General features: G+C 48.7%; 1 protein-coding gene across 3 annotated transcripts in view; it reads right to left on the bottom strand.

Annotated features, from left to right (window-relative positions):
* The window catches only part of AKAP1 (A-kinase anchoring protein 1), a 31,444-nt gene that overhangs the window by 3,868 nt on the left and 5,510 nt on the right, over window positions 1–22,066 (bottom strand). For 2 of the 3 annotated variants that reach the window (XM_036340477.1, XM_036340479.1), the window contains exons 2-7: window positions 8,192–9,863; window positions 5,526–5,659; window positions 3,803–3,929; window positions 3,520–3,647; window positions 1,379–1,556; window positions 238–388 (exon numbers count right to left, since the gene is read on the bottom strand). In XM_036340477.1, the coding sequence (XP_036196370.1) occupies window positions 238–388; window positions 1,379–1,556; window positions 3,520–3,647; window positions 3,803–3,929; window positions 5,526–5,659; window positions 8,192–9,839 (2,366 nt within the window). In that variant the 5' untranslated portion in view covers window positions 9,840–9,863. Of the gene's footprint in view, window positions 1–237; window positions 389–1,378; window positions 1,557–3,519; window positions 3,648–3,802; window positions 3,930–5,525; window positions 5,660–8,191; window positions 9,864–16,161; window positions 16,370–22,066 lie in introns of all 3 variants that reach the window. The other variant, XM_036340478.1, reaches the window with a different exon arrangement.

Here is a 22,066-nt window from a genome sequence, read left to right on the forward strand (position 1 = left end):
TAAAAAAAAGCCTGCTTGCTTTTGCCATATGATACTCAGGGGAATTCTTCTAAGATAGGCCTATCTGGCTTAGTTTGGCTGAGGTGAGCAATGGAGTTTGTTTCTATCAGAATGCTAAAGCAGAGCAGGTAGCAGAAGAATTAACCCATGTTCCAGGCTTAGTAGAACTGAGCCAACCAACAGAAACCCATCCCCTCCTAAGCAAGGTGTGCGCCTGTGCGAGGAGCCTGGACTCACCGGATTTGCCGGAGCACGTCTACTTTCACTCTCTTATATCCTCCGTAGTCCACATAGCGAATCTCGACTTCATTTGTCTCCTCGTAGGAGGCCACCACTTGGGCTCGCCACCAAGCACCATCCGCTCCGGGGGCTGCACAGATGACTGTTACTGCAGGGCAGGAGAGAGCTGTGGGCAAGACTGGCCCAGGCCAGGGCACCAAGGGCTGTGCAGTCCATGCTACCAACCTCCCCACATTCCTTCCCAGAGGCCTGCACCTCCAAGCTGCAGGGAACCGGAACGGCAAGGAGTCCCTGAAGCCTCCCCAGAGCCTAAGACTGGCCAACAGAAGCACCTGGATGTGGGTCATTCAGCCTAGCATGGGTGCCATCCAAACATCATCCAGACCAAAAGCATTCACCTACTTCCATGTGCTCTGAAACTTAACTGGGGCCTCAGACAGACACAGATGAACCGGAATAAAAAGTAAAATACAGCCTAGCCCGTGTGGCTCAGTAATTGAGTGTCAACCTATGAACCAGGAGGTCACAGTTCGATTCCCGGTCAGGGCATATGCCCCAGTTGTGGGCTCAATCCCCAGTGTGTGAAGTGCAGAAGGCAGCTGATCAATAATTCTCTCTCATCACTGATGTTTCTATCTCTGTCTCTCTCTACCTTCCTCTCTGAAATCAACAGAAATACATTTTTAGAAACACAAAACAGCCGAAACCGGTTTGGCTCAGTGGATAGAGCGTCGGCCTGCGGACTGAAAGGTCCCAGGTTCGATTCCGGTCAAGGGCATGTACCTGGGTTGCGGGCACATCCCCAGTAGGAGATGTGCAGGAGGCAGCTGATCGATGTTTCTCTCTCATCGATGTTTCTAGCTCTCTATCTCTCTCCCTTCCTCTCTGTAAAAAATCAATAAAAATATAATAATAAAAAAACCAAAAAACACAAAACAAAAAACTCCACTCCACACCATGGCTCTGTCAGCCAGTACAAACAGCAGCTTGTGCTAGCCAGGCAACTCAGCTCAGAGTACTCCATGCCAACAGCAAGAAGTCAGGAATGCTGGTCCATGAAGGATTCCAGGAGCAGAACAGGCCACCCCCAAACCTCTTCCCTGGCCTGGCTCCTGCCGACCTTCGGGGCAGCACTTACTTTCCACCGGGGTGGGCAAGGTGGGGATTCCAGGCTGAGAGTAGCAGAGGTACATTTGCTGGTCCAGGCTGCGCAGTGCATGGAAGGTAGGGTGCGTGTGCTGCTGCACAAACAGGTGCCCCGCGTTGACCTGGTTGACCACGATCACTTCCACAGTGATGCCATCTGGGAGCATGAGCTGTGGAGAGGGGAGGGGTAGCAGGCACTTCAGCAATCCTTCTCTTCTCGTGTTTGGGTTAAGCCCTGACAAGTCTCTGAACTGGCACCTCTTTGAAAAGAGCATGGCAACCCAAAGCACATGGCACCCAGCTGGCAGGGATTCGAGGAAAACTACTTTAACATGCAGAGTGCTTAGACACCACTGTGGCCCTTGTCCTGCTGTACCATAAGTAACCACTAGAGGCGACCTCACACAAGGCTGGACAGGGAGGCTCCCAGGAGCAGGCTGTGGGGTCCTGCTGGGCCTCCCACTGACCTGACCAAGGTTCATTGGCCAGAGCTCCCCATCCCCCACCTCCAGCATTCTTGAGTCTATAAGACCCCAGGAAGGCCAAAGGGAATGAGGCAGCCATTGAGAGCAAGGTGCCAAGGTGGACAGGCCTCAGGCCCCTCAGCTAGCTCCTCTGGGCCTACAGCTGACCCCAGCAGCTTATGGTTTGACAGCATCTTTCTACTCTACCTTTCTGTCAGCAAGGGTCCACCGTCAAAGTCTGCAACAGTCAGAGTCATATTTTCTCTTCTCTGGGCTCCACAGACATCCTCCCAACTCATTCCTACGCTGGGATTTGGAATGTAGGGTTGCTCCGTGGCCAGGCCCCACCTTAAAGGCCCTGGAAGAGGCCAAGACTAGCCTCTGAAAGAACTGTCCTTACATCCTAGCTTTCCTGATGCTAAGCTACAGAAACCATCCTGGTGCTGTGGGCACAGCAGCCCATCACGTGCATCCTCCATTCAGGTGGCACAAGAGGCTTGGCTGAGAGTCCTGGCCTCCACCCCTCTAGGCCCACTGAGCCACACAGAAAACAAGGGAAGGAAGCCACACCAACCACTCAATTATCTAAAAATAAAGAGTGGGTCTGGGACCAAGCCTCCTGAGGAAAACACTGATTCAGAAGTGAAGGGTGGAGTGAGGTTCAGCCCACTCCCAAATATCCACGGGAAAGGAAAGGGGCAGCATCCCTTCCCCCAAGGCACAAGGGTCTCTGGGGGGTGGGGGTGGGGGTGGGGGCAAGATACAGAACCAAAAAGCCCATTGTCCTAAACAAAAGCCAGGCAGGCAATTTTCTTGAGGCATGTTCAGCCCATGTGTGAAATGCAGTCCAGCCGCACGCATCATAATGACGTGCTGATCAGTGAGAGACTATATACAATGCTGGTGTCTGGCACAGCCCAAGTGTAGTAGGCTGTACCATCTAGGTTTGTGTGATTATAACTCTTGTGTTCACGCCAACAACAAAATCGTCTAACACACCTTTCTCGGATGCATCCCTGTCACTAGGTGGCACATGACTGTGGCCTCAGTAAGATGAGGCCCAAATGGGGAGGTACACTGTAGGACATGAGTGACAAGCCCCAGAGACTCTGCAATTGCCCAGGACACAGGGACCCCTGAGATGTCAGCTCCTTCTCTTGCCCAACTCTCAGGGCAACCTCCGAAGAGCCACATGGCTTCCTGGGCCTGGCGGGGGTTACTGCTTCTCCTTTATACTCTAGGTACCTCCTGGGAAGCGGGATGGGGAAGGGAATCCTTCATCAGGGCAACCACTAGATTTGCCTTAACTAAGGGAAAGCCCATTTGAGCCCACAGCAGGGGCCTCATCCAGACACTGCTCCAGCTTCAAGGAGTTCCACACCAGCCTGGACCCGCCTAATCTCCTAGGTGGACTACAGTCCTTTCTAGGCAAATGCCTTGAACATATAGGGTGCCCAGGTGGCAGAGCCAGGGGAGAGTGGTCCTTCCAATCAGGGACTAAGAGGCACTCCAGCTCCTGAGCCTTCCCCAGAGGACACAGGCTAGAAGCTGAACTGACCAATGAAGGCGAGAGGGCAGAGGCATCAATGAGCTCTTGGCCATGGTCTTGGGAGTTTCTTGTTGGGGGAAAGGGATGCAAGAAGTCCTGGTCCCCCAGGAGCATGCTCACCCAGGAAGTCATTGGAAGAGAAGGCAGTGCCAGTGAAGGCAGTGGGGGAGCGTAGATATTGGTGAGGTTCAGTTCCTTGAACTTCTTCCCAATCAAGTTCAGCGCCTTGTCTACATGATGCTGAGAACCTAAGAGAAGGAGGGAGGAGGAGTCACAGCAGGTAAGACAAACAGAACAAAACCACACCCCATTCCACAGGACTTCTAGAGTTCAAGTGCGCCTTTAAGATGTTAAATTTTGCCTTAGAAAGAAAGGCATCTAAAGAGGCTTGAAACCCACTGACCTTCTATATGGCAGATCTGGACATTCTGGGTGTAAGGCAGGGCGGAGATGTAGATCTTGGCACCAGATGTTTGCTTCAGAAAACTCACATACCGCCCCTGCTTGCCAATTAGCCGACCGACTAAGTGCTGAGAAAAAGAGTTAGTTAATGGGAAACCAATTCTTCCAAAACCACTCCCAAAGACCTACCTTTGTTTTTCACAAGGTCAAACTCAAACATATTATCATCTGTTAACATGTCAGCACTCCTTTCCTTGGCACTATTCTAAGCACTTGCATTTACTCACAATACCTATGAAATGAATACCTTTTTAATCTCCATTTTACAGATGAGGAAAACAAGCCCAGAGAGGCTAAGTAACTCACCCAACATCACACAGCTACTAAGCAGCTGCACTGCAAGTCTGGCTCCAGGACTCAGAAGTTCCCATTTCATCCCCGACAACGTGGTCTGAATCCAGAAAGCTGCAAAGGCAGCATTTTCTTCTCCCAGATCCAGATTATGAGATGTTTCAGCACAAGGGTGGATTTACAACTCTTCTACCTCCTCAAGTCTACTCAGGACCAAAGATAGAGTCTCGATTTGAAAATAAAGGTCTAAGAAAGAACCTTTGGGCTCCTGCTGCCAATTAACAGCAGGCTGGTGCCTTCAGAGCCCATAGCTCACAGAATGCCCAGCACACCAGACTTCAAGGCAGAGAGAAGCAGCCAAACTTAGCCATGACATAAGAAGCTCTGAATCACTCCCAAACGACCCCACCCCCATGAAGCTCCTAGGGGCCTGGTCCCTCAGCGCCCAGAGCTGCTTGGGTATGTCCTTTGCAGCCAATAAAGGAGAAGAGGTCATGTTGGTTATCAGGATCACTGGGGGAGCAAAAAACTGAGAGAGCCAGTACCATGAGCCCGAGCTGCCTGCCTGACCCTGAGTTCAAAGCCAGCAAAGTCTTCACACAGCAGGAAGCTAAATGCCCCCGGAGAATGAAGTGGGCCAATTATTTCTGAGCCCCAGAGACAACCATCAAGACCAAGCTAATAAGTTTTAAGTCAGAATAGCAAGAAGCTAGAAACTACTTAAGCACCCCGGAATTGGGGAGTAGTGAAGTAACTTGACATTCACACAATGAATAATGCAGTTAAAATTACATTTTCAAAGAGAAGCACAGGAAAATTAAATTGTTAAATATTTAAAAGCATTAATTAAAGCAACATAATCTCAGTTGTGTTTAAAAACCACAGACGAGAAGGAAATAAGCCTTCCCAGTCACTCTCGGGGGTAGGATTAGAGCTGATTTTTATTTTCTTTATACATTTCTATACTTCTCAAGTTTTCTAAAATATGGATTTATGCTGTGCTCAATTATAAAATATTTTGCATTGGAGAGCTTGGGCAGAGCACAGTGAGGGACTCCTTGCTGGCCCGTGTCATCTATCTGGTTTTGCTAGCATCTCCAAGCAGATCGGAGGCCCGGGAGTTATAAGAGGACACACAAAAAACCAGAGGCCTGGAGTTATAAGAGGACAAGAATAGGACACTTCCAAGGCAGCTGGAGAAATTCCATTTTGCAGGAAGTTCTTTGAACCTTGGCAAAGTAGAGCATTCCCTTTCCCCACAGCCTTGGGCTCAAGAGGGAGCAGCCACTCCAGGTTGACTGTCCCTCCCCTAAACCCCACCCCCAAGCCCAATGAACCTGGGCCCAGGGGAACTTTTAGCTTGCAGCCCTTACCTTTGGCACCTCAATCTCCCAGATGATGAGGTCGACCTTCTTAGGATTGGAGCCTCCCTGGGCATTCTGGAAACCGTCAGTTTTCCTGAGCCCACAGCAGCCGTCCACTGAATCCATGCTGTTCCCGTCCGAGCCTGCAGGGGAGGAAGCAGCATGCACAGACACCCAGACACCAGCTCAGAGCAATTAATAATGCACAACTCCCAAACTCACATTCCTGGGAGGCCCGAGGCCCCCACCCCCCGCCCCCTCCTCTAGCTTGGCAGGTGACTGTCAACTGGAAGTCTAGAAGGCTCAGAACAACCCCAATGAAAGGAGGGCTGGGGGTGTAGATACAACTAATTTTAGCTTGTCATTTACAGTCCAACTTGCTTAATTGGCAGCCACACCCAGCCACAGCTGCTGGAGCAGACAAGTGGTGAACTGGGAAGAAAGAACTGGCCCAGGAAAGGGGAGTTCTGAGTGTGGGGGAGGGGAGGGGCCAACAGGTTCACATGCTCCCAGGAGCCAGATATTAGATGTAGGTCTCCCCTGAGACCAACTGGTCACAGCCAGTCCACACCCTCTGCCAATGCCAGCCCCTCAGACCAAGAGTCCCTAGGTCCCAAGGCCCCTGGCCTAGGCTCACAGTCAGTGGCCTTCAGCCAAGTAGAGCTAGAAAAAGTCCCGTCACTGGTACGTCCAAGGACTCCATTCTTATTCTCGATCAGGGCCCTGCCAAAAGTGGACACAGGAATGAGGCCCTCCTTTTCCCCTGCTTAGGCCCGACTTGTGCAACTCTGAATGCTCTTCTGAGCCCATGGTGGGTCTCTAATGCCCTGGTCCAAATACTGAGCTAAAGCTCACTCCCAAGAGGACAGGGTGGGCAGCAGGAGCCTAGCATTGACTTGGGCTGCTCCACTCCTGACCAAGAGTGTGCCAAGGGGGCCATCAAAGAAAAACAGAGGGCCAAACCCACTTAAGTGGCTCTCATTTAAATATGGATAACTCGATTGCCAGAAATAGAGGACTCCTGAGATTCTACTAATTAGGTTATCTTGCACTGGTTTCTCCAGACCCTGGGCATAATCCCATGTGCTATCTGGATGCAAAGGAGTAAAGCTTAGGAGATTCACTCCCAGCTAAATCACCATCAAAGTGACCTCATCCCTTAACATCACCTGTTGGGGGAGGTGATGGGCCAACAGGTCCACATGGTCCCTGGAGCCAGATATTAGATGCAGGCATCCCCCAAGAACAACTGGTCACAGTCAGTCCATACCCTTCTAATAATGCCAGCCCCAGCCACTATCCGACAGAGCAGGACTGGATGATACCTTCCACCCCGATGACACTCAGAGGTGGCTCGGACCACGCCAAGATTCAACAGGCTTCACTCAAAGGCCATCTTCCAGCTTTCTCACGCACAAGGCAGAGCTACCATGAGAATGGAGGTGGGTCGGTAAGACACAGCCTGGTACTTGGCACAACTGAGTGCTCAGTGATTGGCACTACCAGGCTTCTATCTACCATCCCCAACGTCCCCCACATCACCATGCTCAGTCACAGCCTCCTCTTCCGCGAGGCCTAAACTTGGAAGCCTTCTGCATAGCTACTATCAATCTAGAATTGGCAATGACAAGGCCAGAGGGCTTGTTAACCTGAGGGGCAAGAGGCAAAGGGAAACCCCTTTATTCTTAAGATTTTTCACCCAGTCTCTGGCCTACTATATTCATGATAGGCAGCATTTTTTTTTCTTCCCAAGGTACACAAAAAACAATAGTGTCATAAGCAATAGCACCTTAGAGGTGGTAAAATGTAATGTGTGGTACACACCAGCAGCTGCTCAAAGTACTGAATTCCCAAGAAAGAGTCCCAACCTGCCTCAAGGTGAAACGATAGGAAAAGGTTCCGGGGCAAGCCAGTCAGAGACCCGGAGGGGAATGCCTCTTCCCAAGAGATCAATGAAAATGCCCCAGGGTAGCTGCAAAAACAGGGTCAGGAGCTGCTGACCTGGAAGTTAGCGATCTGAACTGTCTACGCTGGGGTCAGCACTTGAAAAACCCAGTGGGCACTTCGTTACCCAAGTGCCCTTCTTTCCTGGGGGTGGACCTGCAGCTGCACAGAAAGAAAATGGCTGAGGCGCTCTGCAAAGGGTGACAGCAACACGCAGCAGAGCGCGAGCCTCCCACAAGTATGCAAAGCTGGGGCCAGTCTCTGGGCACTTACCAGGAAAGAGCTTCTGGAGAAGGAAAGCAGGTGAAGACATGGGAGCAAGCACATGGTTAAAAGGAAATAAACCATTAAAAAAAAACTCACACCTACTCTCGGTACTCAAGAGAATTAAAGCTAAGGAGGCCTCTCTCCATTAAAAAAAAAAAAAATTAACAGGTTAGGGTTTAAAAGAGAAAAAGAGGCACAATTAGGTTAATCGGTGAACCCAACCCAACTTTGATCTGATTTTGTCAGATGGGCTAGGGAGGGTCACTGGCTGCCAAAACAAGTTACAACTCCCATGGCTTTGGGTTTAAGGCAGCCTAAATTTTCAGTTACCCACCAGCTCTCCACTATGCCCTGACTTTCTGCACGCCGATTGGGACACAGAAGTAGCAGAGAGAGGCAGCCTTTCCTGCTACATAAAGGGAGACCCCCGTTCTCTGAGTGAGGAACGCCCAAGACCCTCCTACCTCCCGAATGATCTGCTTCTGCATCCATGGTCCATCCATCCTCAGTCCCCAAGTCTGACAACTCCTCCTTCAGCACCCCATTGCTGAAGGGCACAGTACTTTGTGGCAGTGGTGAGGTGGTAGCATTGTCCCTAGGGCTTGAGTTGGTCTCTGTACAAGAGTCTTCGAGCCCTGAAGTGCTGACGGAATCTGAGCACTGCCCAGAGGAGGATTCTGAAGGGACACCCTGGCTATTGTCAGACATGCAGGTGACACAGCCAGCATCTTCCACCAGGACGCTTGTGTTGTCCAGCGACTCTCCAAGGGGGGCGGCTGGTGGTGGGCAGGGGGCCAGGGAGATGTGGTGCACAGAGTTCTTTGGCTTCGTGTCCTTGGTGGGGCTGGACAGAGGGCTGGTCAGGCAGCTCACATAGGTCTTTGGTGGTGGTAGCAGGTCCTCTGCTGGCAGGCCTGGCAAGGGGAGCGCAGCATCCGACGGGCCCAAGGCTGACTTCGACGGGTCCAAAGCTGACTCCAATGGGTCCAAGACTGCCTTTGCTGTGCCCGCCTCTACTGTGGCCTGAGTGGGCTCCAAGGCATCTTGCCTGAGGGCAGTTTTCTGGCAGATTTGGGCACATCTCTCCTCCTTCTGCCCTTGGAGCTGACCGGCTGAGGCCTGATACATGCAACCTGCCATCTTGCCCACAGTGGTGGCCAGCACTTCTTCAGTTGCATCCAATATCACTTTGGAGATGATCTGGTAGGCAGCCTGCTCAATCTCCTCATTTTTATCCAAGGACTCCTCTTTGCTCAATTTTCCATCCCAGGCTCGGCCACCTTGGACACAGGGTGCCACTGTTTCATCATCCTTGGCCTGCTCCACATGAGCCAATTCATTAAAGCTAGTCATCAACTTCCCTGCTGTGTCCCCCTCCACCTGAGGTGGGCTGCTCTTCCTTTCCTCTCCCCCTCCTCCCAAGGGAGTCATGCTGGGCGCCTTGATGCTCTGTAATGCAGAGCCATGCTCCAGGGACAACACACCTTCTTCTAGCCCACTTTCTCCCAACACTGCGTCGCCAGTGCCTTCAGCCCCCATCTCTCTCGCCTTCTCCCCAGGGCCATGCTTCTCTGTGGGAGCTGCAGGCTGGCCTTGCTGGCCCCACCCTGCCTCGCGCCTGCACACCTCAGTGGCTTCGTGGGGGAACCGAACAGCCTTTGGGGACGGAAGAGCACACTCTAGAGGAACAGGCTTGGCTTCATCACCCATCTGGGCTGGTTCCACCCTTGCACTATCATCTCTGCATGTTCCTGGTCGAACTCTCGTGTCTGTGGGGTTAGACAGGCTGCCTGAGGACTCTGATCTACGACAGGCTGGATGTGACCGCAGCAAGGCCGGGGGTTCTGTGGGAGGTTTGTACACAGTGGCCAGCTCCTCTTCTGCTGGTTGTGTGACACTGGGGGGTGTGGACACTACTGCACGACAGGCATTTTCCACAGGGGCCAGTTCCTCGATGGCAGGGCCGGCCCTCAGCTCCACAGCATTAGCCTCCACCTGTTTATCATGGCTGCTGACGTGCTCTTTTTTACGAGAGAAAAACCACCACCAGCCAAGGAGTGCTAGCATTCCAGGCAATGCCAAAGGGAAAAGCGAACGGAATTGAATGGCCATCCTGGAGGCTTGTAGTAGTTACACCTGGAAACAGAATGAGAAAGAGATGCCATGAGAGCCTGGTAAGAGATTCCTGATGTGACTGCACAGGAAAGAATAGGCAGGGGACAGCAGAGCTGTTGGCTCTCCCTTTCCCTGCCCCTGAAGGGATCACCATCCCTTCACACCATGACTCTGGGTGAGCCATTGGAGGTGGGTGAGCAAGAAGAGACACCCCCTTCTGCTCCCTCATTCACACACACTCCCCTGAAACAAGCTAAGCCTTCTCCTGAATAAGTCCCTTCCTTCATCACTTCTAAATGCCAAATTCTCCCTATGTTTCCCCAAGGAGCTAGTTATGTTTAGTGTTTTAGTTCACTAAACTCCCAGATATCTATTTAGATGGCATAGGAGCATTTCTCAACAGCCATGGAATCCACATGTATATATCTCGCTCACATAACCATGAGTCAATGAAACATTAGTTATATAGCAGAGACAGCCAGAACAAAGGATGAATAAGAGCTCAAAAAGGATAGGGAGATGCTCCAGGGAAAGGGACCAGCAAATACACACAGTGGCATAGAGACACAGGTCATGCTTGGAGAGTCAAGTCCTGGGACTTTACTGCAGGGTCTTGGCTTTATCCTGTAGAACCAGCATAGGTGTAAAAGGCAGACATACCGCCGAACCGGTTTGGCTCAGTGGATAGAGCGTCGGCCTGCGGACTCAAGGGTCCCGGGTTCGATTCCGGTCAAGGGCATGTACCCTGGTTTCGGGCACATCCCCAGTGGGGGGCGTGCGGGAGGCAGCTGATCGATCTCTCTCGTCGATGTTTCTAACTCTCTATCCCTCTCCCTCTTTTCTGTAAAAAAATCAATAAAATATATTAAAAAAAAAAAAAGGCAGACATACCAAACTGTGTTTGCAGGTGATTTGGGGAGTAGGAGAAACGGTATATGGAACAAAAGGAACATGGAGACCTAGGTCAGTTAGAGCCAGGAAAGGAGAAATGATCATGCCCTAGAAGAAAGCAGCAGAAGATGACAGGTATGAGGATTAGTTTAGAGGTATAGTAAGTGCTTTGCAGAGCAGGGTGAGCTCTCATTAGAGGTAGGTAACAGACTTATTGAGAACGCTTGTATTCAGTGCCTACCATGCCAACAAATTTTATTTTGTATGGAGAAATTGTAAGTCTTCTTAAAACCTCCAATCCTTCATTGATATGGTGAATTACACCTTAATTTGGATTTGTGCTTAATTGTAAATGCTTTACCAACTCTTACTGGTTGTATCTACTTATCTAAATGTTTTCTGGCAAAAGCAGAACATACAGCTCCCCGAGTGAGCCTGATGATCAGCAGAGGCAGGAAACACTGCTCCAGGACTTTGCATCTCAGAGCACAGTCTGTGGACCAGAAGCATTGAGCATAACCAGGGAACCTGCTGGAAATATAGTATCTCAGTCCCTCTCCAGACCTGCTGTACTGCAAGCTGCATAACAAGCCTCCAAGAAGATTTACAAGCACGTTTGTGAAGGTGCTAGGAAAAGTGCTTCTCTAAATGATAGGGGTGGGCAGGTCACCTCCAGAAAGTCCCTCATCTTTAATGATAAACCTTCCTGCTGATATTTGAAGATGAAGCAATGAGACTGGAAAATACAAAGCAAACCTAAGCAGCAGCCCGGGCTCAGAAGGCTCTGCATTATACCCTCCAGGTGGAAAGCTTCAATAATGCTGTCTAACAGCTTAAGATTCAAATGAGAAACCTCACTAGATACTTCTCTTGCATCACCTAATTTTCAACCGCCTGGTTTGGAATATATTACCATCTTAAAGATTTAAAGAACTCAAGGTTATACAGTTAAGGGAATGGAACTCAGGTTCTACTCCACATTAAATCCAGGATCCACTAATTAATGGATCTGTGGGGATAAGACATTTTATGGGCCAAGAAAAGGGGAAGTTTGTACTGCTCTTAAAATTTTATGACCATACTCTATGACCCCCAAATTCCCACACCTGGAATCTTTTCTTTAAAAACAAAAATAAAAAATAACTCTGCATAGGCAGAAGTCTATATATAAGAATATTCACTGAAGTATCATTTGAAACAAAACTCATAGAAATAACTGCTAAATATATTGTAGAATCTAGGGACAAATCATTGCTAGAGAAGGAAGCTGACTTTATGTACTGACTTAGAAAAACTGCTGTGATGCCAAAAATAAAAGCTGTAGACCACCATGTGCGCATGAGGTCTGTGTCCATATAATCATCCCATGAAAAAAACTGGGATCCTATTGAAAATGGATAGTCTTCCTTTTTTTTTTTTTAATATATTTTATTGATTTTTTACAGAGAGGAAGGGAGAGGGATAGAGAGTTAGAAACATCGATCAGCTGCCTCCTGCACACTCCCCACTGGGGATGTGCCCGCAACCAAGGCACATGCCCCTGACCGGAATTGAACCTGGGACCCCTAAGTCCGCAGGCTGACGCTCCATCCACTGAGCCAAACCGGTCAGGGCAATCTTCCTTCTTTTTGGGAAGAGAGCTTTTTTATAATTTCTTTCTCAGTGGTTCTCCAATTTGGCTGCCCGTTAGCACCACTTGGGATGCTTTTAAAATCCCAAGATGGCACCCAAATCAATTAAATCAGAATCTCTGAGGGAAAGATGCAGGCACCAACTTTGTTAACTGAGGTGACTCCAATGTGCAGTCAAGTTGGAAAATAACTGTTTTGTAACAACTTGCACACACCCAAAAAAGTGTTAGATTATGGGATATTTGCTTTGTGTCCAACATTGTTCATATAAAAATAAATAACATTTGAGAAGGAAAAGAGGCTATGGGGGAAGAGTGCTCTCAGGAAAAAAAATAGTATACAGGAGACATAGCCTATTGTCAGGAAATTAAGTCCCACCCAACAGGTCACATGCAACAGGAAGTGGGGCTGGGGCCTGAACTCAGGTTTTCTTCTTGTCAGTAAATTTAAATATCTGATTCCTTATTAACTAGACAATCCTATTTCAGCAGGGTGTATAGTTATGAGTCCCATAGTATTCTAGCAATTCTCTGATCTCAAGAAAAAGATTAAATGGAAAGGGGGAGACAAGACATAGGATTCTTTTTCTTCCTAACAACCCATAGGTGGCAGTCTCCCATTTTACACAGGAAGGGCCCAAGGCCATAAACTCAAATTGGGGGTGTAGTGTGTATAAGGGGGATAGTTGTTATACAAGACATAAACTGCCTCTCAAAACACTGGGATACCCCACGCACACACACACACACATTGGAACTAAAAGTTGAACCAAGGGGTCCAGCAGTTGATCCCACCCCACCACTGGAGATTGAAGAAACTGGCTGTAAGGCATACATACATTACAGCCTGGCTTTGGTCCTGAATCCCAGGAGATCCATACCACATCCCAGACCCTGGCCTGCCATGTCACTGACTTCCCCCAACTTCACATGTTCTGCTCCCAGTCCTAGTTCATGCTCAACACAGACCCAGCGGCCTGGGGCCACTATACATACTTCCTGCCTGCTGCTCTGTAGCTCACAGAGACACCGCTACCACTCACCCACCTAATCCTCCCTGCCCAGCTTGTTCCCAGAGACTGAGGCTCTAAACCCCCAGACCTACCATCTACAGCCCCCCTGCAAACAGGCAGCTGTAGCTACTCTGCTAATTACAGCTTAGGAAACTTTCTATACCATTTCCAAGCCAGACACCCCTGTTGTTGTGCCAGGAGGGACTCCTAGAAAGCATTTAATACCACTACCCTAGTGGCATGTTGCCCAACCCACAGATGCCTGACGAGGTCCTACCTGGGTCCCCAGTGCCCACAATTCACATGCTGGACTAGAGCTGAGAGACCTTCTCTCTGCTGAGGAGCCAGTGGCCACTATTCTTTCAGGCAAAGCCCTCCTCTCCACAACTGCCTCCAGGGACAGAAACTGCCTTGGAGTGGAACTGAAGTGCTCCGGGCACTTGAGATAAGAGGTAAGAGGTCCAAGAGGGGGTGAAATGGTTTATTTTTCCCTTGCCACCAGGGGATGGTGGTTACATATGAGCTTCTCCACCAAACACAGAGCCAAGAGCCCCTGGAATAAGCAGCCCATACCACCCAAAGGTGATGTGAGAGCTTAGCTGGGTTTCGCTGAAGGCACCTCACAGGGAGTTCCTGGTGACTGAAGCCCCACTTCCTGCCCGTCAAATAAAGTCCCTCACTTCCTTAGTCCTCAGTTCCTAGAGTCCTACACTAGCCAAGCTCACCTCACTCGAACAGACTTCTGTGAATTGGTAAGGTGCCATTTTCCCTGATTTATGTGAACACAGAGCCCTGGACTTGTGGCGCAGGATGTACCAACCTTTCCTGAATTCTCAGAGCGAGCTGCCCCATGTGCACGCACACGTTTCAGCCTAACAAGGCTCTCTGGTGCCTTCCTTCCCAAACAGACTCTTGAGTTGCTCTCTCTGCCCTCTCGCTTTTTTAAACGTGTACCTCTCAAAAATGTAAGTGGCATTTAATAGTGAGGATCTAAAAGCCTTCACACTCGCAAGTAAACTGAATGAAGGTGGCTGCTTCCCTCCCCCACTCCAGAGGCCCAGGCCTCTCAGGCAGGATTGCACCTCCCACCCACCCCCACCACCCACCCCCATCAGGAAAAAGGATGCAGAGCCCTGGCTTAGGGTTGATGGGGAGGAGACTTGGCTAGTTTGAATCTGTTGGAATGAAATAGCTGCCTGCTTATTTTTAGCAGGTCCATTTACCCGTAAATAGATGCACGCTGGCTAGCTGCCCAGTGGTCACACAGAGCTGTGGACAGGCACGTGTGTCACAGCCCCATAAGACCTTAGTGCCCACCTACTCACTCCAGGTTCTGAAAGGATTCCGTCTTTCTCCCAGAGGAACCTGCAGCTTCTCAAAACAGCTTACCTCTGGAGAAGTAATTGCTTCACTCCCAACCCCGAAGACCAGCTGGGGCATTGCAATCTAGGGCCTTCTGCTAAACAAGAAAACAAATCTCTGGGAATGGTACAAAGAGTGTTGGTCCCAGTGAGTCAGCCTATTTGTCTGCAGTTTTTGTGGAAAAAGAGCTGCATGTAATTAATCAATGAGAAAGTCCATCATAAAAATAAGAGCCTAGGTGCCAAGAGTCTCATAAGTCCAGTCTGGGCTTGGGCCTGGTCAGTGAAGTTACATCCACTCTGTGTTCTGAATGGACTTTTACACAGGGGTGGGCAAAGGCAGGCTTACATGGAAAATAATACAATAATAAACAAATAATAATACAAGAATAAGTTCTGTGTTTTACATACAAGTGTAAACCTGCTTTTGTCAACCCCGTCTGGTTGAAATTTGAACATTTCTTCCATTATTTCAGGGTTATGTGTTCACCAACAGAAGGAAGCTCAAGACACTCCATCTCCTGAGAACTTCTTGCCAAGGGGGGTAGGCACTTTTCCCCTGGAAGGGGGTCTTCTAAGGACAGGGAATGATCCAGAACCTAAAGCCCAGCACTTGCTGCCACTGCACTGGGAGAGTAACACCAGGCTGTGGACCAGGCCAAGGCTCCTCCATCCCCCACCCCCCTTCCCTAATACCATGCCCCTCACTTGCAACCCTCAAGTTTGCTGGAGAAAGACAAGAGTGCCTTTTGGGTTGCATTAACCCAATTTCTCATCAGGTTGAGGATATGCACATACATTCAAATGTGTTTAAGTTTCAGCAAGAAAAAGCTTCTGTCCACCAGAAACTCACAATCCAGATGGAAGAGCCAGTGTCTCGCTCACACATACACACATATCAGCACCATGCAGAGCCCGGTTTCAGAAACAGGCAAAGAGGACCCAAGGAAGGTTGTCTCAAAGGCCAGAATTCCCTTAGGTTGCAATGGTAGGTTAATGACATCAATTAAGGTTCTAAACCCAATGTATCTTTGGGAGTGAGAGCAGAACAAGTCCTGGGAGGAGAGGCTGAAGAGCTGGCCAGGGGCCAGACGAAGGGAGTCTGACCTTTACTGTCAACGCAATGGGCAGTTGCGACATGGCCAAAGCAGAGCAGGTCACAAGAGGCAAAGGCCTGGATAATCCCCAAGTGGCAACTGAAGTCCAATATTGGCAGCCACTTAGTCACAGGGAGCTACTGAGCACTTGAAATGTGACCAGTGTGACTGAGGAACTGAATTTTAAATTATATTTAGTGTCAATTTACTTTAAATAGCTATATATGACTGGTGCTACCTAGTGGACAGCACAGTGCTAGAGGATGTTCCCAGAAGACCTGAAGGAAACACAAGAGCTGCATAAATGCTGAGAAAGCTAGTGCCTACCTTGCTGGACAATGTTTGGTCCTGCCGCTGAGGGTGGGGAACGATGGCAAGCTGGGTCACTCACCCTCAGCAGCATGGCTGGGGGCCCAGGAATCAGAGTGCTGGAGCCATGCCTCAGTTGTGTTGGTCTCAGCCCAGTCTCGGTGTTCACAGGGTTGTTACCTTCATCCTTAGGGTGCGTGAGTGAGCTGTGATTCATGTTGGCGCCCTAAAGATTCCAAATTAGCTCACAGTGGGGCTGTGAGGTCCTCCTGCCCAGGGCTGTTCCCCACACCCTTCATTGTGATGGCCCCACAGAGTAGCCCGGTCAGCCACCCTCCCGGTTCTGGATCACAGAACACTCCACAGCCTGTTCTCCAAGAGACTGGAGGCTTCACACAACAATGTCTGGATGGGCAGGCCTACTTAATAAAGCCTTTTCCAACCAAAATGGAAACCAGAGCCTGGTACCAAGAATTCCAAGTAAGTAGAGTCAAAAGTGAAAAATCCCATCTCTGAACATAGTCTCCAATTAAGAGCTCTTCCTCCTCCAGTTCAATTAAAAATTAAACTCCCAGTTTGGAAAGGTTGGTTAAAGAGGAAACCACACAAAGGTGAACTACCCAGCCTCTCTCATTCTCTGCTGACCACTCATGGCAGGTCCAGTCTCATTAGGCTTCAAATGATAAAGGGAAAAAAATCGGCACCTCCTACAAAGGTCTTTCCATTACTTCATTTGGGGGCTAGGCAAATGGTTTAAGATTTTTTTACTATGGTGATAAAGCAGGTGCCACCAGTGTTCTGGGTACACAGAGTTCCTGCCCATGACCACAGAGCACTACACAAGACTACCCAAAAGGTATGACATTCTGATCAGACAATAAGCTTATCTAAAAGCTAATAAAGATGACATGTGACTTCAAAAGGAATCAGAAAAGATGGTGTGAGGCAAAAACCTTTCATAGCACCATCTCAGGGGACAAAGCAAAGAGATAGACACTGCTTTTACAAATGGCAAACAGTGCCCTATAACCAACTCAGAGATCACATAAAGGCATAAGGAATTTCTATTCACCAAATATGTATTGGTACCTACAGGGTACAAAGCACAGTGGGACACAGAAATGAGTCAAACAAACACACTACTTTCGAGGCACTTACAAGTCCTCTTGGGGCCGAAAACACCAATGACTTCTCTGGTAGGCCTATTACTGCCACTGACCAACTGACAAGTTTGGTCCAAGAGTCAGGCAAGTGTCCTGGTCAGGGTGGGGAACAAACATGAACCAGGCTGCCAGTTTCTCCAGATTAGGATGTTCTAACAATGCCCTGGGGTGGGAGATGGGAGGGAAGCAGCTCAAATGGAAGTCAAGGGAGATTTGGTTGGCCCATTCAATATGCAGACTTTCATTCAATACCCATTTTCACCACTACCTGCTGCCCAAATCCACATCCCTTCTCATTTAAACTATTCCATAAAATAAAGCCAGATCTACTGGCATGCCAGAAGGGTTATGAGGACCTAGTTGTTCTTGCCAACTTTCTAGCAACCCTCCTGTCTCTGGCCACACCTCAACCCAAGCCTACAAAGGGGTTTGTCCTTGTGTATGAACCAGTACACTTTCTCAGCAAGCTACTAGAAGATAGGCTCCACAAAAACGAGTAAATCAAGAAAAGCTAATAAAGATGACACGTAACTTCAAAAGGAATCACAAAAGGGAGGGGTAGGCACAGATCCAGGAAGCAACACAAGAGAAAGGGAGAAGGAATTTCCAGGATGAAGGGGAAGCAGAGCCAGGGACAGGGGTACATCCCAGGAGCAATATGGAACGCTAGTACCTGGTATGTTTAAGCAAATGAGAGGAGCTTGACAGCAATGGCTAGGGCGCAGGGAAGAGTCAGAGAACTAATGCGAGAGACACAGAAAACAAAGCTAAACAAAGTAAGTTAGGAGAGGAGAGGGAAGAGGATGGCAAGAAAGGAAACATGGAAAACTAAGAACTTTTCAGCTACTGTATAAGCAGTATTTATATCATAACAATGCATACTACCTCTATACTGAGGATGAAGGAAGAAAAAATGCATAGCAGCACAATTCACCATAGCTAAGGTCTGGAAACAGCCTAAGTGCCCATCAGTAGATGAATGGATTAGAAAACTGTGGTACATCTACACGATGGAATACTATGCTGCTGTAAAAAAGAAGGAACTCTTACCATTTGCAACTGCATGGATGGAACTGGAGAGCATTATGCTAAGTGAAGCATTATGCCTTCAGCCAGTCAATGAAGGAAAAATACCACATGATCTCACTCATTCATGGATAATAGAGACCATTATAAACTTTTGAACAATAATAGATACAGAGGCAGAGCTGCCTCAAACAGATTGTCAAACTGCAGTGGGAAGGCCGGGGAGGGTTAGGGGGCAGGAGGGAGGGGGGTAAGAGATCAACCGAAGGACTTATATGCATGCATATAAGCATAACCAATGGACATAAGACACTGGGGGGTAGGGGTGGCCAGGGGATTGTCAAGGGCGGGGGGGGAAAAAAAGGACACATATGTAATACCCTTTGTAATGCTTTAAGCAATTAAAAAAAAAAAGAAAAAAGAAAAAATGTAGGAATGAGCCAAGTCCTTACCTTTCAGAGTAGAAAAACAAATCAGATAAATAAAAAGGAAGAAAAGATAGAAAGGAAGGGAGAAGTATACTATATAGAAATACAGAGATAGGGAGGACAACTAGATGAAAGCAGCTGCCTCTAGAAGAGAACAGGACAGGAGGGAGAGCACTCAGGGCAAATGGCTGTTCTTTCAAACCTGTGAATAGTCAAAAGTCAAAACTTCCTACAAGCAATATTTTCATAGAAAATTAATATATTCTTAAGTATTAAGTAGCAATGGATGTTCTATTACCATACAGCTTTTATGTTTCTTTAACCATCATAATAAATATGTATGTCATCTCATCTGTGTATAAATTTATAATGCTTTACTTCCCATAATAACTGATGCTAATTTTGCATCAGAGACACCCTCCCCCCCACAACTGCCCTGCTGACAACAGTAATAATCACAAAGAGAATATGCTTATTAATAGACCCTTCGGAGCGAGGCATCTGGTTCCCACACCATTGAGGCCTAGCCAGCATCAGGTAACAGGACCCCGTGGGCCTAGTCATTTCATAAAGATCTGTATACCCAATGTGAGCCAGGTTCTGCTGAAGATGCTAGAGCCCTCAGGAAGCAAAGGTGGAGGGAGGAGTAGGTAGGGAGTCACATTTCAGATGGCAAGATACTACAAAGATGCAGCAAGCAAATGTAATAAACCTGCAGCCTCTCAACCGCTTCTGAGAACTGAGCCCTAGGCATCCCTTGTACATGATGAATTAACTATACCCCTGGGCATCCAGTACTGTACTAGTTGGGAGAGTTGAGAAACAGTCACTCGGCCATCTTCCATGTTCTGCGGTTTAGACGAAGAACCAAGGTGGAGAAAAGCTGGATAAAGTGCATGTGGGAGAGGGGAAGCTTTAGACAGAACAGTTAGGGAATGCCCCTCCAAAGAGGTGGCAGCAGAGCTGGAACAGTAAGCGGCAGCCATGCCAAGGTCTGGGAGGACAGGGAAAGGAGAGGGGGAGAAAGTTCCAGGCAGGGAGAACACGTGCCAAAGCCCTAAAGCAGGAACAAGCTTGGCTGACTCAAGAGGCAGCAAGAAAGGGAGGTGAAGATGAGGTTGGAGGGCTGCTGCCAGAGAAACTGCTCCCCAGCCTCACTGGGCAGGCGCAGTGCTGAAGGTCAAGAACCCAGAGGAACAGGTTCACCAAACTTCCTCCAGAGAGGGAAACCAACTTTCCCCAACAGCCAAGGGGCTATTGTTTCTAGACTAATGATCAGAGACTGATTCCAAATCTATGCCAGAAACAGGGTGCCTCTGTGGCTGGTAGCACAGCCGGTGCACACTGTGTGAGTAAACAGGCCCACTTTTTACAGCAAATACGTTTGTATGAAGCCCTGGGGTCACACCACTTATTAGCCTGGTGGATGGGAACAGGGATAAACACACACACACACACACTCCCAGCCCCACATAAGTCCTTGCCACTTCTTTGAAATACACTTCGCAAAAACAACCTCGCTCTCCAGCCAACATAAACCATAGGCAACAGAAGGGGCCTTATATGGCTTGAAGCTTTCTTAATCAGAAACAGATAGATGGGCTGGAGTTGGCAGCTCCATGTTAGAGAAAAGGAGGAGCCAAAAAAACAGGGCGGGGAAAGAAAGGACGGCAGTGAGGAGCAGAACTCATTTGTCAAACTCCTTTTTCATATCTCATCAGCCTCCTTCTAACTGGCTCCCTGTAAGAATTCCTCCTGAGGGACATTTGCCTCCTCTCATGCTCTTATTTTGGTTACACCAGTACTCAAGCTGCCAGCACATCCATAGTTTTACAGAATTTTTTAGTGTCTGTTTGCTGGCCTGCCCTTAAGCTGGGTGACTTCCCATGAAAATAGGTTGATTTCCTTAGAAATTGGCTGCTGGGCAACAAGTGGTGTCATTCCCCTGGACAGCAGTCCTGAGTTCCCCCGCTCACTGGGCTGCCTTGGTCACATGCCTGCCTGGCCCAGGAGGCAGGCAGGGTTGGGCCCCAGCCACAGATCCAAAATAGAAAAGGCAGCCCCAGGGATCTCTTAAGCCTACCTCTCCCCCACTACCACCAACACCAACACCCCATAATAGTTTCTAGGGTGGCTCTATTCTCCTTCCTCCCGATTAGAAAGCAGCAGCACTCAGGACCTGCTCTGTACACTGAAGCCACATGCACTTGGCCCTCCTAAAGGATACCAGCTACCCAAAATAGCACGACAGCACAGGCTTGGCCAGGTGGGCCTCAGCAAAGTCAAAGGACAAAGCAAGGAGGTTTTTCTCAGCACAGCCTTTTCTCACCAGAGACAGAACTCAAGGCACATCAGACTGCAGGCCTCCTTCCAAGGCAGCTCAGGGCAAGTCCCTCCTGCTCCTTTCTCCTTGGAGGGCAGGAAGAAGGGGCAAGAAGATTTACAGAAGTCTGGACTGGCCTTCAGATCTGCTGTCCGGGGCCAAGGTTGGAGGAGAGGGGGGTGGGAATGGCAATGGAGAATGGGGCTGAGGGCTGGGCTTGAACAAATCCTGCTGCCTCCTCCAACAGGACCAAGCTACCGCCAGGTAACAGCCTGTTGAGGGCCAGGGGATGGTCTCCTGACCTCCATGTGAGGTCTGAGAGGCCACATTATTATTAGTCAGAGAATGATGAGTGACTTCAAGATTGTCTTCTCAACCAGAGAACGGAGCTAACCAAAGTCTTCAGAGCATTTTTCAGGCCTTCAGGCATAGCTACTGTCTACAAGGCTTTCTTAGTCACAGTCATCATTTGTGCAGCTCAAAGGCACCGGATGGTTGCATAATTTTGATAAAACATGGCTTTGGAAAGGAAAAGCATTAAAGAGTAGGATCCTGAACATCGGTTTCCTGACAAATGAAAATGTCCTATAAAATGGGATACAAATATCTCCATCATGGGGCTGAAATGACTCAAAACACCTAACAGTCTGACTCAGCCTGTGGGACAAATAATTGTAATCTTTTAAAAATCCAGTTGTTTTCTGGATGAGACTGGAGGGCTAATGGGGCAGTAAATAAAAAACAGCCTCTAAACATGGAGCTAGAGATACAGAACCCTGATCCAAGTCCAAAGCCAGCCTAGCCCTGCATCCTGGGATCAGAATACCTTCCTCATATACAAAGTAGAAATATGTAACCTCACAGGGTTGAGAAACAATAAGAAGGGAACAGTTCAGAAAAAAACCTCCTATGATGCCAGGTATACAGTAAGTGCTCAATAAGTGTCTATAATGCATCTTATGCTGTCTGGCTCCAAGAAAAGA

The sequence above is a fragment of the Myotis myotis genome, unplaced genomic scaffold (genome assembly GCF_014108235.1).
Source record: "Myotis myotis isolate mMyoMyo1 unplaced genomic scaffold, mMyoMyo1.p scaffold_m19_p_17, whole genome shotgun sequence".
Taxonomy (NCBI): Eukaryota; Metazoa; Chordata; class Mammalia; order Chiroptera; family Vespertilionidae; genus Myotis; species Myotis myotis.